This window comes from Octopus bimaculoides, chromosome 3 (genome assembly GCF_046866305.1).
Source record: "Octopus bimaculoides isolate indiv1 chromosome 3, ASM4686630v1, whole genome shotgun sequence".
NCBI lineage: Eukaryota > Metazoa > Mollusca > Cephalopoda > Octopoda > Octopodidae > Octopus > Octopus bimaculoides.
In genome coordinates this window covers 75,764,925-75,780,811 of record NC_142930.1, presented here as the reverse complement: position 1 = coordinate 75,780,811, position 15,887 = coordinate 75,764,925, and the positions used below count along the sequence as shown (strand labels likewise).

At 33.5% G+C, this 15,887-nt stretch overlaps 1 protein-coding gene across 1 annotated transcript in view; it reads right to left on the bottom strand.

Moving 5' to 3' along the window:
• LOC106877699 (neurexin-4) overlaps positions 1–15,887 on the bottom strand; it is a 303,409-nt gene that overhangs the window by 222,811 nt on the left and 64,711 nt on the right. The window contains exon 2 of the mRNA XM_052966322.2: positions 11,914–12,054. Within this exon, the coding sequence (XP_052822282.2) occupies positions 11,914–12,054 (141 nt within the window). The remainder of the gene's footprint in view (positions 1–11,913; positions 12,055–15,887) is intronic.

The following is a 15,887-nucleotide window of genomic DNA, read 5'->3' as shown; positions in this document are numbered from 1 at the left end:
CCTCATAAAGGAGATGGCAAGGGACTGTGATGAGTGGCAACACATTTCTTGGTTACTTTACCTTAAATGACTATAAACACAGTGAGAACTCTTACAAAGAACAAAGCAGCTTCAAGCATGACGCTTTGATAAAATGCACCCAATATACTCTTTAAAAAAGCTAGCTTTAGAAATGAGTCCAGCCACAGAAACTATGCCAAAAACGAAATATGAATGTAGTGCAATCATTAACCTATCTAGAAGAGCAGTAGTTCCAAACAAGAACTGACTTGACAACCAATTCAACTAACTTAAGAAGTAAACCCTCTCACTTATTTTAACATAATGACAATGATTGACTAACAGATGTTATCTCTCTGCTACTATTAAAATACTGGTAATGTTCTAACAGGCAACATAAGTTTTCTTTTTTTTTTTCTGTTTCAGTCTTCTTTTACACAACTACTAAGATTTATTAATGATCTCATCATCTACTTTGTTTTTAAGATACAACTTTCCATTCCTTGTTTTTACAATACATCTTTCCAACCCTTGAAGATACATCTTTCCATCCTGGCATAAATTAGACAAGTCTGTAACACATCACATTTCTAGTACATCAAATCACTTTATCCCAAGTCTTTAGTTTGTTTTCATATGACCCCACTTCTATTTCATCCAACATATTTTCCTCCATTTATATCACATAATATATGTAGAGAATCCTCTTTCCTGCAAACAGTGGGTAATGTCTTTATTACTCTTATCACATTTCATGGATGGACTGTACCCATTCTCAAATGGTAGACTTTATCCATTTCCTGGTTTAATACTACCACCTGACACATGGGTACTTTTAGAGGAATCCATTCTGTTTCAAGTGTTCAGTCAGGAATAACATGAGAGTTGAGGTATTTCCCCACTCACCCACCCACCAGCTGACCTTAGAGGTCCTGCAAAACAAATATGGGTAATATATGAGTAATACCAAGAAATATATAAATAAAATGCCTTATATATAAGTACATTGTATTTTCTTAAACTTCCTCAACCCTATTGAAAGTATAATACAATCACTATAATGATAACCAGATGTTTGTCTCACAAGGAACCCATACTGAACTATATCAAGGTCAAAGATCCAAGAAATGAAGCACAGAAATCCAAGAAAAAACCCTTTAGATGCAATTTTTAAAAAACAAATTTCAAATTAGTATTGTTGGCATGATTTTATTTTAGCTTCTCATAAATACATAGTCCAAAAAGTGAACTTGACAGCAAAATGTTTTGCTCCTTTCGCTCTACTTTACCCGTTATTCCTTTACAACTCGGACTTCTTCAGCTACCCTCTTCTTGGTTTCACTGAGAGCAAGTTCATGTTTTTCATTGACCAAATTTTTCTAACTTTCTTGGCTGTCACATAATTCCGTGCACCACTATGTAGCATTTTCTCAAGAGCATCAATTTGCTTTTAACCTTTTAGTAAAAATTTCCATTTTTTAAATTTATTCTCTACATTCAAGTTATTAGAAACCTCTCCAATTCTTCTGGTTAGGTAAATTTTCTGATATTCTGTTTTGCTTTAAATTTCTTAAGAAACATTTTTTTTTATAAATTGATATACTATCCTGCAATAATATCTAATATCTGATGCTTCTATCTTTCTATTCACAAATTTAATGTGGTGTAAAAGCTGACCTTTACATATCCCTCACGAAAAATTTCTATTTCTCCCTTCTTGAATTTATTATAAGTTTATTCCCTATTAAGATATGTTGTTGATCCCTCTCCCTATCTTTCATTAGATACTACACACAAAATTTTAAAAAACTTGGTTGATTTCATTTTCTGAAATTAGCAGGCATGGCTGTGTGGTAAGAAGTTTGTTTCTCAACCATGGGATTCTGGATCCAATTCCACTGCATGGCGCCTGGGGCAAATGTCTTCTACTAAAGCCCTGAACCAACCAAACCCTTGTGAGTAGATTTGATAGCGGGAAACTGAAAGGAGTATATTGTATATATGGACCATTCCACAGTATTTTGTTTACACAAAATTTGCTGGACAGAAATAGAAAAAACTTTAACTGGTTAAAAATACTGAGACATGGACTCATCACAAATACTGAAAACCCAAATCTGCTTCAGAGAAACAGCAGTGTTACTTGTCCAATAAATGATTTCCCCCTCCACAATATTTTAAGGCCTTTAAGTCTTGTTAGTTCTCACACAAATGGCCTATTGAGAACTTCTGTTTTTAGGCTAGAGCTACTCAATAATATTTTCAAAATGGCTAGATGTTTTTCGTTCTGTCCAAAGTACATAAGTATTTTCTTTTTTTTTTTTGCTGTGGAGAGGAAGTCTGTTGTAGAAAAAGTGTGAAGTCCTCATGCAAACAGTCTGCAGTCTTGAACAGATACATTGTGTAGATAGAGAATGTCCAAAATGTGGAGTTACTGAGCCAGTAGATGAAGTGTTTGCTGATGCTAATGATGATTTCATGGTATTTCATTATCAGTAGGTGATTGGCAAAGATAAGCAACTGAGAAAGCTGTTGCAGGAATGCACAATTGCTGAGGCAAAAGAAGATCTTGTGGAGCAACCACAGCCAATTAGCAGACACATTTACAACATTAAGTGGCAGTTTGCAGAGCTTGAGTTCCTAAAAGAAAACCTGAAAACTGGTGAAGTAATCATACAAGATTTTTCAGAAAATTTTCAACAGAAGCACCAGAAATAAGTGATGGCAGCTCACTGGTCCAGCGACATGGTCACTCTCTTCACTGCCATGGCTTGCTTCAAGGGTGAAGAAGGTGAACTTGAGTATGCATCACATGTAGTTGTTTCTGATGAAATGAAGTATGAAAAGCTCAGTGTCTATGCTTTCAACACAGCCATTATCAATGAGGCTAAGCAGTTAAATTAGGTCTACAAAATACACTACTGATGGTGCTGGCTCTCACTTCAAAAACAAGTACACCCTGGCGAACTTACTTTACCATGAGCATGACTTTGGTGCAGAAGCTTCATGGTCATTTTTTGAGTCAAGAGTGCAGTTTGGCAATCTATTTTGCAAAATAAAGAGGTTGTGACAAATGCAAAAGACTTCTATTGTGTGACCAAGAAAGTGCGCAAAATTTTTTTCAAGCAGACCTTTGTCCCAAGTGTGTTTTTTAAGGATATTTTTAAATATTCTGGCTTAAAAGACAAAACTTATACCCCTTTGATTAGCAATTTGATGATGAGTGATTTTTATAAACAGTCAGACTTTGTATACAATTCCATATTTATTATATATAATTATTCAAAATTTTTATATTTAATAACTTGCATTTTTAGATTAACTTTAACAAAATTGAAAAGGAGCTAGAGTGTATGATACATGTATTTGGTCAGTATAATAACTCCATGTGCACAATAAGTTTAGACTGAGTGTTCTTAAATAATTATTTATAATATTTTCATTAATTTATGCTCATCTGTATATATTTATTTTCTAGATTCCCATTTTAAAGCTAAATGTAGATTTACTCCCAACTGTGTGGAAATTTACGAAAACATGGCACAGTTGAAACGAATTTGGAAATTAAAGTATATTGTTGATACACTGGCATTATAGATGTTTAATTTATAAGAAGTTATTGAAGTGGAAACATTTTCCCCTCCGCAACAGTATGCTGTTCGACAAAGTGCTGCCCCACTTAAAAAACCTGAAAGAAAGAGATTTCTTTCTCTTCTCTTTTTGACAAACATAGAATATTGTAATTCAGCATTCAATTAGTTTTTGTATATTGCTTCAAGATTCAGAGAATTTTGAAAGTGAAATTAAAGCTTTAGAGAAAGGATATTTTCTGTTCCCCTCTGCAACAGCACATGTTTTGTTCTACAGCATCACAAGATTGTCATGAAAAAGTCACACAGTAGCACAGGTGACTTTGTAAAAAACTAGAAGCTTCACTGCCCAGACAGACTCAAATGTCAAAATGTTAAGAAATTATTATGAGAAAAGCACTTCTGAACCATATATACTCTTACTCTTTTCTCTTTTACTTGTTTCAGTCATTTGACTGTGGCCATGCTGGAGCACTGCACAGGGTGCTGTGAATAAATTGTCTAAATTATGCTAAAATTAAAATAACACTGACATCTTATTTTAACAGATATATTTGCCAAAATTACATAAAAATATCTTAAAATACTAAAGAGTAAATTTATTTAATAAAATTGCCATTGGCTTCAACCACGGCCTCTGCATGACTTTGGAATCTCCTACAACCATTCTGGACAGTCTCCTTGTTTAAGTTATTGAATGCTGCCATAATCCTTGCCTTCAGTTTATCTTTGGTGTTACAAGGAATTTTATTGGTCTCTCACTCAACTGTGCCCCACACATAATAATCAAGGGGATTGTAGTCTGGGGAATTAGGTGGCCAGATGTTAGGGGTGGTGTGGTTGCGAAAATTGTCTGACAGCCATGACAGGGTTCGCCTGCTTGTGTGGTATGGTGTAGAGTCTCGTTGCCAGACATAGGGTCTTCCAGCAGCCACCGTCTTCATCCAGGCACTTGATGTAGGTCTCCATGTTGAGCCTGAGGTTGTGTGGGAAGATGAATGGAGGCATAATGCTGCCATCACTAGTAATCACTTCAAACACCATGATGTTTGATTTTGTTCACTCTTGGTACATGTTTTGGGGACACAAGACAACAGTTGTTCAGTGTGCTCACCATTTCACCTAGCAGAAATTTTTCTCATCTAAGAAAAACCAAAGCATGTTCAGTTGGAGGGGATGCTTGAGTATGTTCAAAAGCTTCGTAGCACTGTCTCCTCTTGTCCTTGATGGCTTGGGATAAAAATTGGTCCTTTCTCATCTTGTATGAGGAATACCAAATGTCTTCATGCATTACCTGCCTGATAAGAAATTCAGACACTCTCATGTCTTTGGCAATGGACCTGACTGACTTGGAGGGATCGTTGTCAATCATGGCTTGGATCCCACCAACAAATTCAGGAGTTCTTTTCTTATCAGAACAATCAGAGTGAGTTTTCTGAGCTGCTGTATCTTTGTAATCACCATTAGATTCATCCAACTATTTCTGAATCCTCTGCACTGTCCTCAGATTGACACCCAAACACTCTCAAATGTTCATATTGGAACTCCTGGTATGAATGCTAAGCAGTACAGCATGTCATTTCCAAATTTCTGGCAGAGTGGATTGCATCATGGTACTATTTTTCTCACAGACGGTGCCCAACTGACCCTACTATACTGTGTAGTCAACAAAATCAAAAACAAACAATACATATGCAAAAAATTAAAGACATAAAATGGCGACAATTTACCCATCGCACCCTATATATATATATATATATATATATATATATATATATATATATATATATATATATATATATATATATATATATATATATATATTATATATATTTATATATATATCTACATATATATATATATATATATTATATATATTTATATATATATCTACATATATATATGTAGATATACATATGTGTGTGTATGTATATATGTGTGTGTATGTATATATGTGTGTGTGAGTGTGTCTTTTTGTTATTGTCTCCTTGCTATGACATTGTGTGATAGCAGGTGGTATCCTTCATTGCTAGTCTCCAATGAAAAACATGTCTGGTCACAGAGAACTGTTACCTTCCATACAAGCTAGTGAAGGTTGGCAGCAAGAAGGATTTCTGACTGTAGAAAACCTGCCTCAACAAATAGTCCATCCGACGTATGTGAGTATGGAAAAGTGAACATTAAAATGATGTTGATGATGATGATAATGTCAGGATAAAATATTTGCTTTACACTAGAGTCAAATGCCGACATTAATCTGGTCACAACCATATCTACCATGCTCATTTGAATAGTCATCATAGAGTTATATCGTCACTGTGATGATAAAAATATTTCTATCACCATTATTATCATATTTCTATCATATTATCATATTTTTATCATCATTATCTGACAGCTTCACTCTTGAAACATGTATATACCCAAACTACATTAACTAGTAGCTCTTTAGACTGTCAATAATAGTTCAACATAAATAATGACCCTTTTAACTGATGAATCTTTATCTCCATTTTTATATGCAACAAACTATAATATTATTGCTATACTACCATAAAAACCCATGTAATTTGCACACGTGTTTAATTTACACAGAAGATTTTCAAGATAAAATTTGTTAAAAAAAAGTTTCTACTCCTGTAAAATTCACGCCCATAAGTTTTCAGAATTGTCAATATAGCCAGAGGAAAAAGGTTTTCAATTTAGATGTATTTAGCATAAGTTCGCTTATGATTAGATTTTATTAAATTTGCATGAAATTAAAATAATTTCTGTTTATCAGGGATCACATTGAAAGCTATTAAATTACAAAGTGTTTGTGATGTTTATAATAAACTTTATTTTACATTTCTTGCCCACAAGAGATTATTTCCTATCTTTAGCATACCACAGTATGTTTTCTCAAATCACAATCACAGGAAAAGTTGTTGCAAATTAAGTTTAATTACCAATAAACATCAGCTTGGATGACAGTTTACTCAACTGACAAAGGAAAGTGACTGATCCAACTGATTATGTATATAGAATTCTTTTCTGCCTATTCTTGTCAGAACCTTTGATACAGAGTATTGAAATATTAATCCCTTTCACACTTACAAAATGTCAAGCAAAACTTAAATATTTGTCATTACCGTTATTGTCAGTATGGGCAGAACTTATGAATCGTTTACTGTGAAGGAGAAATTAAATATGTTGGATATGCATTTGAACATGGCAACAGAGCTGCCAGAAGGCATTTTAATGTTAATAAAGCCCATGTTTGAAATTGGCATAAACAGTATGACAAACTTAAAAACTGTGCTTAGTAATAAACAGACAAAAATAAAAACATACAATCAAGATTATCCATATCATTACATTTTTTCAGTCAGGAATATCCATATCACTATGTATGTCAGTGGTGCTCTATTGCGATAGGTAGAAACTCCAAGCAATGTAAAATATGGCCCAGAGTGTGTTTACCAGCATGAATGTCAGACTTCAAAAATTAGTTAACCATTTAATGGCTTTAGTAAATTTATACAGAAAAAGTAAGCATCATACCGTCCAGCATAAATAAAAGTCAACTTCATTATATTTAAGTCATTATTTTTCAGTAAAACCTGTTCTGACATTAAATGAGTCAACTTCTGGTATGAATGTTTACGTTTTGTACATCTATTTTCAACAAAAAAGATTCTGGAAACGAATTTTACTCATGTAATTTACGCACCCATCAAAGTCTATTTTTATTTTTGCGGTCTTTACGGTATTTCCCTGGCTAGAGAATATATCTGATTGATAATAATTTTGATTAATTGTAAACTGACATGAAGAATATTGGGATTACAATCTACATCAGTGGTTCTCAACTAGGGTCCATATGACCCCTGAGAGTTCGCATAAGATTTTTGGGGGGTCCATGCAAGCAAGTATTTCAGTAGCCCATGAAAAATTTGTTTTAGGTGTATTTATTGCAAGAAACAGCTAGGTTTCTTTAATGTTTTATATAGTTCAACATGTTTCTAGCTACTGAAACATGTTCTCTCAGAGAGTTCTATGGCAAATCTACACAAGTGAATGAGTGAAAAACAAAACAGGTATTTTGAAAGAAGTATCTATAAAACTAGGTTTTAAACATCAAATGACTTTGGGGGTCCACGAGAATAAAGTAGTAATCAAAGGGGTCCATAGGCAAAAGAAAAAAGAAAGGTAAAAAACCACCTAATCTACGTAGTAACATGTCAGCTTGGAGAATACATTGTTGTTCCACACATCAAGTGATTTCAACATGCTTAAAACATTCAATAGAGGCAATGCATGAGCAGCGATAAGAGAAACATTGTCCTTTTTTATTAAAAAGCAAGATCATAAAGGAAGGCAAAATTGAAGAGGAAATTGTGTTTTTGTAAGTATAAGCTGACATAAATCAGGATTTAATGATCACTGCAATTACTGATTTTCTATAATATACTAGATAAGTCTTAATGCTTTAGCAGAGACTGAAATATATAAACTTTAATAGCTTTAATTGTTTTTATCTTTTTGTATTTATCAATTAATTCTAACAGAAGAATCTGTTGTTTTTATAGTGAAATATTTTAAAGAGATATATTATTGAAGATCAGGTGAAGAGAAAACAAAGAAATACACATAGAAAAAGATTTGAAATTTTAATATCAAATGACAAATTTCCAAATAAAGCAAATTAACACTACAGTTATTATATCTTAGAAAACGTAGAAGTCATGGTGATTGTACGAAAACTTCATTAGATGTATATCAGAGTTTGAAGTTTAAAAAAAAAGAAAGAAATATACCCACTTTTTTTCTTGAATTCTTAGATAAAATGTTAATAGGAAATGTCAAAAGCTTCACAGCAATTGTTTTAACATTTCTCAATGCTATAAAAACCCACAGAACTTATGTTGTCTCACCAAAACAAGAACTTTGATGCTGTTATATTTCAAGATTTTGGCTGAGAGCCATTCACAAGAAAATATGATGCTTTCACTATGTTCAGAAACTACAGAGATATAACAAAGAGTTTTTGAAATTTTTATTTGTGGTTAGAGACATTATTTTATATTACAAATACATATATATATATATATATATATATATATACATACATACATACATACATATGTTCGTACATATGTATGTATGTACATATGATATATGTAAATAATTTGCAATTCTCATAAAAAAGGGAAAAAAATATCTAAATTCATTTCCTTCAGGAATATGTAGTAGACAATAGAGAATGCTGGGTAAAATTTGTTGTTGATCTTCTGAGAAATCAATACTGCAGTGAAGCAGAAGAAACATAAATGTGACAAATAAGATTTCCTTTTAGTTACTGAACAAAAACATAACACTAGTTATAAAATAACATTACAGTTAAAGAGAATTTTCCAAGTGACATTAAGATCATGTATCTTAAACATGCACATATATGTGCCCTGAACCATATTGCTGGGTGATGGTGGTGAACAATACACCTGTTATTTAATAATCAATAAGTATGATTGTGTTTATATTAAAATACACACAAAACATTCATGCCATGTGGTTGATTTCTGCAAGAGAATTTGTCATTACTTACAACTTTTCTTTTAATAGTTTTATGTATGTGCATGTATATGTAAATATATACTGATTAATGTTTTCCTTTAGAAAGAAAAAGGTATATAGTTAATATGTATTTTTATTAGCTTCAGATCTTTTTCACAAAATAACTTCAAATGGCACCCTTAAATAGCATATAAATATATACAACAAAACAAATGACACACACACACACACACACACACACACACGCGCGCGCGAATAAATAAATGTGTATGTGCTATGGATACATAAGAGGCGTGGAGGTGCAATGGAATCACAGGAAGGCTAACAGAGAAAGTAGACTGCTTGCTGCACATGTACCAGAGTAATAAATACTAAGTACACACGATAAAAACATTCTCCCAAATGCCAAAGAGGTTCCCTAGAGGTAGTTGATAGTTTCTGTCACCTTGGTAACCTAATCAGCAGTGGAAGAGGATGTGCTGATAGTTGCTAGTATAAATGAAGGATGGAAAAAGTTCAAGGAGTTATCTCTGTTGGTAACAAAAGATCTCTCCCTTTAAGTGAAAGGCAGATTGTTTAAAGAAGTACTAATGGAAGAGGGAGACTCAGAAAGACATGGAATGAAGTAGTGAAGGCTGATCTCAAGATGTTGAATCTCACAGTAGAGATAAGAAAGGACTGAAATGATTGGTAATTCACTGTGCTTGATAAGACCCAAACACCAAAGTAAAAGTGGTTCACTAAAAGTATTAGGTTTATGTCTGTGCACACACCAGACCCTAATCTATCCCTGTCAAGCTTTTTCTACCTTTCATCTTCCTAACAAACATCCCTCCATCTCTCCTCTAATGAATGACACAATTCAGCTGTTGTAATCACATGACAGCAGAATATTCACATATTTCTCCTCCTTTTTTGCTACAGGCTAGCTCCTTCTCTCCCAGGAACCAATTCCTTTAACATCCATCTCTCATTTTCTATATCATCCCTTACCACTTCATTTTTCACTGCTCACTTCTTTATGTGTCTCTAGGTATCTCTCCCTCTCCTCTGAACTATATCATAGAACTGCCTTACTTCATCTCCAACATCTTGTATCTGCTGTTTGCTCAACACTCTCCCATATGCTGTCAATGCTCTCCCCACCTTTGTCTATCTTCAAAAATGCAAGTGTCAAGAAAAAAAGCACTCAGTTAAAGGGTGTTATTAGGAAGGGCATCCAATCATAGAAACCACATCAAAGCAGATATGGAAGCTCAATACAACCCTCCAGCTTGTTGGGTTATGTCAAACTGTCCAATCCATACGAGCAGGGAAAATGGACATCAAATGAGTTCATACACACACACACACAAAAAGAAAAGCTTTGAACAGTTTCTATTTACAAAATTCACACACGTTTTTTATATATATATATATATATATATATATATATATGTATATATATATATATGTATATATATATGTATATATATATATATACATACCTTTTCTTTTATCTTTTACTCGTTTTAGTTATTAGACTACAGCCATGTTGTGACACACACACATACATGCAGGGCCATCACTTGGATATTTGGCCACCAAGGCCAGCTGTACAATTTGCATCCCATTCTCCTAGTCCTACAATTTACTTTCTACAGAAATCACCCACTTTCAGACCAAATGGAAAAAAAAAAAATGCTGTAAAATTATAATTAACTTGCAAACAAGCTAATTATAAATCTGTTTTCTAGCAAAACTGAAAAGCTTCCTGCTAAATTAAGCGACATGGCCCTCCTGTGTAATCCACTAACCTATCTCAGCCCTCTATTCCAGGAGTAACCTTACCTTCTCTCTTTACTACTTAGGTTTCATGCTTTAAGTTGGATTAAGAAATTTTTTGGAAGTTGTTCAGAGTTTACATGGTACCCTCAAATTTTAGTGCCTTAAATGATCACTTATTTTGTCTAGTATTTAATGGTAGTCCTGTATATGTGTGTGTGTGTGTGTGTGTGTGTGTGTGTGTTTGTGTGTGTGTGTGTTTACATTGCATTCTTTTATGTTGTGAAGTTTAGTGATGCAAGAAATAGGGATCAATGAAGTAGCAGACTGCCATACATATATAGTAAATATGATTCACTATATATGTATAACAGTTATAAATATCTAATTTTAATGTAAAGGGTTGCTAAATAATTTGTTATTAATATATTATTAACACACAGTACCTCTGATTACAGAATAATATTGACAATTTTATTCATTAAAAGTTTCTGATGTATCTTGGAATGCTTTTTCTAATGGAAGTTGTGCAGCTTCCAAGTTACAAATACTATCAGTACACAAATTCAGCTCTAGGACAAAAAAATGATGTCCAGGAACTAATGACTTGTAAATACATGTAGAACTATCTATATGTTATCAACTTAGCTGTATTCAGTTTACTGTTCATGTAGAAGTAACATTACAGGTAAAAATCAACAAAAGTTAAAAACCACATTCACAATGTACACCAAGGGACATTGTGCCATATCACAAGTTTCATCCTAATTCATGCAATAATTATATTTTCATAATTTTATATGATACTAACTGCATTTTATCTAGTTTCGAACGGGTTTAGGAAATTTATATAGAGAAAGCACTACAGGAATTCAAGAATTTAAACTAATCTTTGAATCACAAAATGGAAACAATGTGTTTTAAATGAATAAAATTTGTGATTTTGATTTAATATTATATTGATGGGGAAAAACACTACAGAAAGTAATTGGGCTGTACTTACCAGAAGCATGGCCTAATCGAGCCATTTCAGGGGATCGTTTTGTCCCTGATGTTGATGCCCAGATGCTGCTATCAGGTATTCCTCCACTTTCCATTCCAAGTGGAATTGGTTCCATACAATCATCATCATGAAATACTGGTCCTGAAATATAAGATAAAATATAATGAAGAAATCCATCAGAACTATGATGTAACTCAGTCTATATTCTTTAATACAGATCTAGATATCTAGATGCAATTTGGAAACGGATCTCAGTGTGAGATAATTTACAAGACTTGTGGATATTGTAATACAGTTTGACTTTGAAAATTATAATTCTGGTAAGTTGTGTTGAATAAGGTTTATAATTCACAAAGCTGAGTCACTGAATCAGATTTCAAACATATGCAAGTAGAAATGTCAATTTACTATTCGTAAATGTTGCTACCTTGTACCAATGTTATATTCTTTAAGTCTTGGGATCAAATTGTTTTATTCTTTCTATTTATCCAAGATTATTAAAATATTTACAAGTAGAATACAAGGATCAATACAATTATGTAGACTCAACCCTAAGTTTGTGGTTAGAGAACAGCAATTTGAAGACTTATCCATTCAAACATTTTGTAGTAACTAAAACTCAATACACTAGGATGAGGACATATAAATAATAATTACTAAAAGAGATTAAATTATGACATTTATACCAAATTTATTATCAACCCACCAAAAATGTCTCAAAAGATAGCTCCTGATCTTGATATGTGAAACAGAAATATCTGATAGGCTACTGTTTACTCATGTGTTATAGATTACCAGTACTTCCAGGTAGTCCATGCTCTACTATTATTATCTAGCCAGTCATAACTATTATTAACTATTAGCATCATTACCATGCAGGAAAAAAGTGCTTAGTGGCATTTCTTCTATCTTTACCTTGTGAGTTCAAATTCCAGATGTCAATTTTGCCTTGTCCTTTTGAAGGTGAAGCACCAGTTGAGCACTCACTCCCTAAACTGGCACTTATTTTATCACCCCCAAATTCCAGGCTTTGTGTCTAGAGTAGAAAGAATTATGATTATTACTATTACTAAGGTGGAAAGTGGGCAGAATTGTTAGCACACTGGGCAAAATTCTTAGCAGCATTTCATCTATCCTTACATTCTGAGTTCAAATTTCACCAAGGTCAACTTTGCCTCTCATTCCTTTCAGTGTAAATAAAATAAATAACAGTAGAGCACTGGGGTTGCTGTAATCAACTTACCTCCTCCCCCAAAATTGCTGGCCTTGTGTCAATATTTGAAATCAATATTATTGTTTTACTTCTCGGAGTGCTCTGTCTTGTTTGCTCTGGTAGATTCACGCGAGAGCAGACAGCAGTCTGCTGTCAGAGGTCTCCTTCTGCACATTATAAGCTTTGATACTTGCTTGTTAGTGCTCCAAGAGCCCCTACAACTACTGGAATGACAGACACTCTCCTCATAGTCCATATTCTTGCAATTTCATCTTTTAGTAGTCTGTACTTTTCAATCTTTTCTAGTTCTTTTTCACTTATGCGTGCATCTCCAGGTATTGCAATCTTGGTTTCCTTTTTTTCATTTATCTACCATAACAATATCTGGTCTTCAAGCACTGATTTGGGAGTCACAATGTATTGTAAATCCCACAGTATCTTATATTCCTTGTTCTTGGTGACTCCTTCTGGTTCGTGTTCATACCAATTTCTGTGCTCTGTCCAGGCCGTATTTTTCATGTAGCATCCAGTGGATGAACTTAGCCATGTTATCGTGCTTCCATTTGCAGTGCTTTTGGGCCAGCTTGCTACACTCACAATATATGAGATTGTTTCATTTTTGCTGTATTATAATTACTATTATGGCAGTGAACTGGCAAAAATTGAAAGAACATTAGGAAAAATAGCTGATGGTCAACTTTGCCTTTCATCCCTCTACAGTCAATAAAATAAACTACTAATCAAACAGTGGAGTTGATGACACTGACAAATTTCCTTCTCTCAAAAGTCGCTGGCTTTGTGCCTAAATCAGAAGCCATTATTATTATTATTCTTATAATTATGGTTACTTCAGTTATGGAATTATTGTAAAAATTTTAGTGAGATGATCTAAGACAAATCTGCATTCTGCACGAAGATCCTTTTTACTGAGTAGCACTGACAATGGTCATTGTCACTTTGTGATACAATAGTCTCACCACCATCTATTGTTGGACATCAAAAACTCATAATCCTGCAAACAATTTGTAACCATTTTGAGTTATTTGTTCTCTAGCACACAGGTATCATCATAACAACAGTGGAAATACAAGCATATGGCAATAGCAGAGGGAGATTTTACCTCTGTGATTATGGCTACAAGTGCAAAGCATTTTAACTACATCCTTATATCATCTTCACCATTGCTTTTCCATACTTGCATGGGTCAAACAGAATTCATTGAAGCAGATTTTCTATGACCAGATGCCCTCTCTGTCACCTACCCTCACCTGTTTCCTGATGGTCAGACACATTTTTACCATACCAAACATATTTTCACAAGAGATTGGAAGAGGACACTACTTGTATGGCAGTAACTCATTTATAATGACCACAAAATGTCAATGCAAGGAAACACACACGTGATGGGCTTCTTTCAGTTTTCATCTCCCCAAACCATTCACAAGGTTTTCTTGGTCAACCTGGAGCTACAGCAGAAGATATGTACACAAGGCACAGGCAGAGGAATCGAACCTGAAACAATATGGTTGGGAAGCAAATTTTTTAACTACACCATGGCAAACCAAGCTATGGAGCATAGTAGTATAGTGCCAGTGAGAACTTAAGAACACTGCATTCTGCAAAATTGCTTAGAGAACTGAGAGAGCAAGAATAGCTGTTTCAGGCTGATAAATTGAGTATAATCTTAGTTGTTCAACCCAACTGACAGAACTTGCAAAGTTAAAGAACAAAGTGATAAATAGGAGATGTACAAGGAACTGTGTTTCTACTAAAATAATTAAGGAGGGCTGGAGGCTAAGAGAAATACAAAACATTCAGAAAGTTGCTATTGCTGACTCAAGAAAAAGCAAGATTTAGCAAATGAAAATGCCAGGAGATTATGAAACCAAAATGTAATATAATAAACTTCACTGCGTATTTACATATACTAGCAAGTCTTATGGAAATTCCACAGGAGAATATATATAAATATATATATATATATATATATATATATATATATATAATTATGTGTATTTCTTCTATCTTAATGAATAAAAATTCTTCTGATAGAATAAATGGGTTAATAGAAACCAATGTAGCAAAGAACACAAAATAACTGTGGTTTAGTTCCTGTTTTTAAGGCAGGAACTCCTTGAAATTTTGGGTATTTGAGTATATTTAAGAATTTAAGGAATGGAGAAAACACATGTTATAATTGCATACTTTATTCCTACATATGTTTCAAAGGATTACAACCTGTGTGATCCATAGGGATCTTTGATATTAAAATTGTAACCTTCTCATCAGGGAAAGCATGGCAATCATCTTAAACGTAAGACATTATGACCGATTATGAAAACAATAGATGGATAAGGTTATGACTTGATTCATTTGAAAAAAAAACGTTAGAGAATTGGACGCTGCCGGATAGTCTCAAATAGCTGACTTAATATGCACATACATTCTATACGAATTAGAAGACCAATTCCCAAATGTTAAGGGTGGTCTATACAGAGACGATTGTCTATTATACTTAGAGAACACCACAAATCAAAAAATACAAAAAGTTAAAAATAAATTAGCTAGGTTTTTTAGCAGAATGGGCTTTGTTATAGTATTTGAAGATGAAACATCTATAGCTAACTTCTTGGACGTCACTTTAGATCTACACACTAAAACATTCTTCCCGTATCACAAACCCTCCACTAACCTAAAATATATCAGTAAATCCAGCAATCATCCAAATTCAGTAACGAGAAATTTGGTCAAAAATATTTCT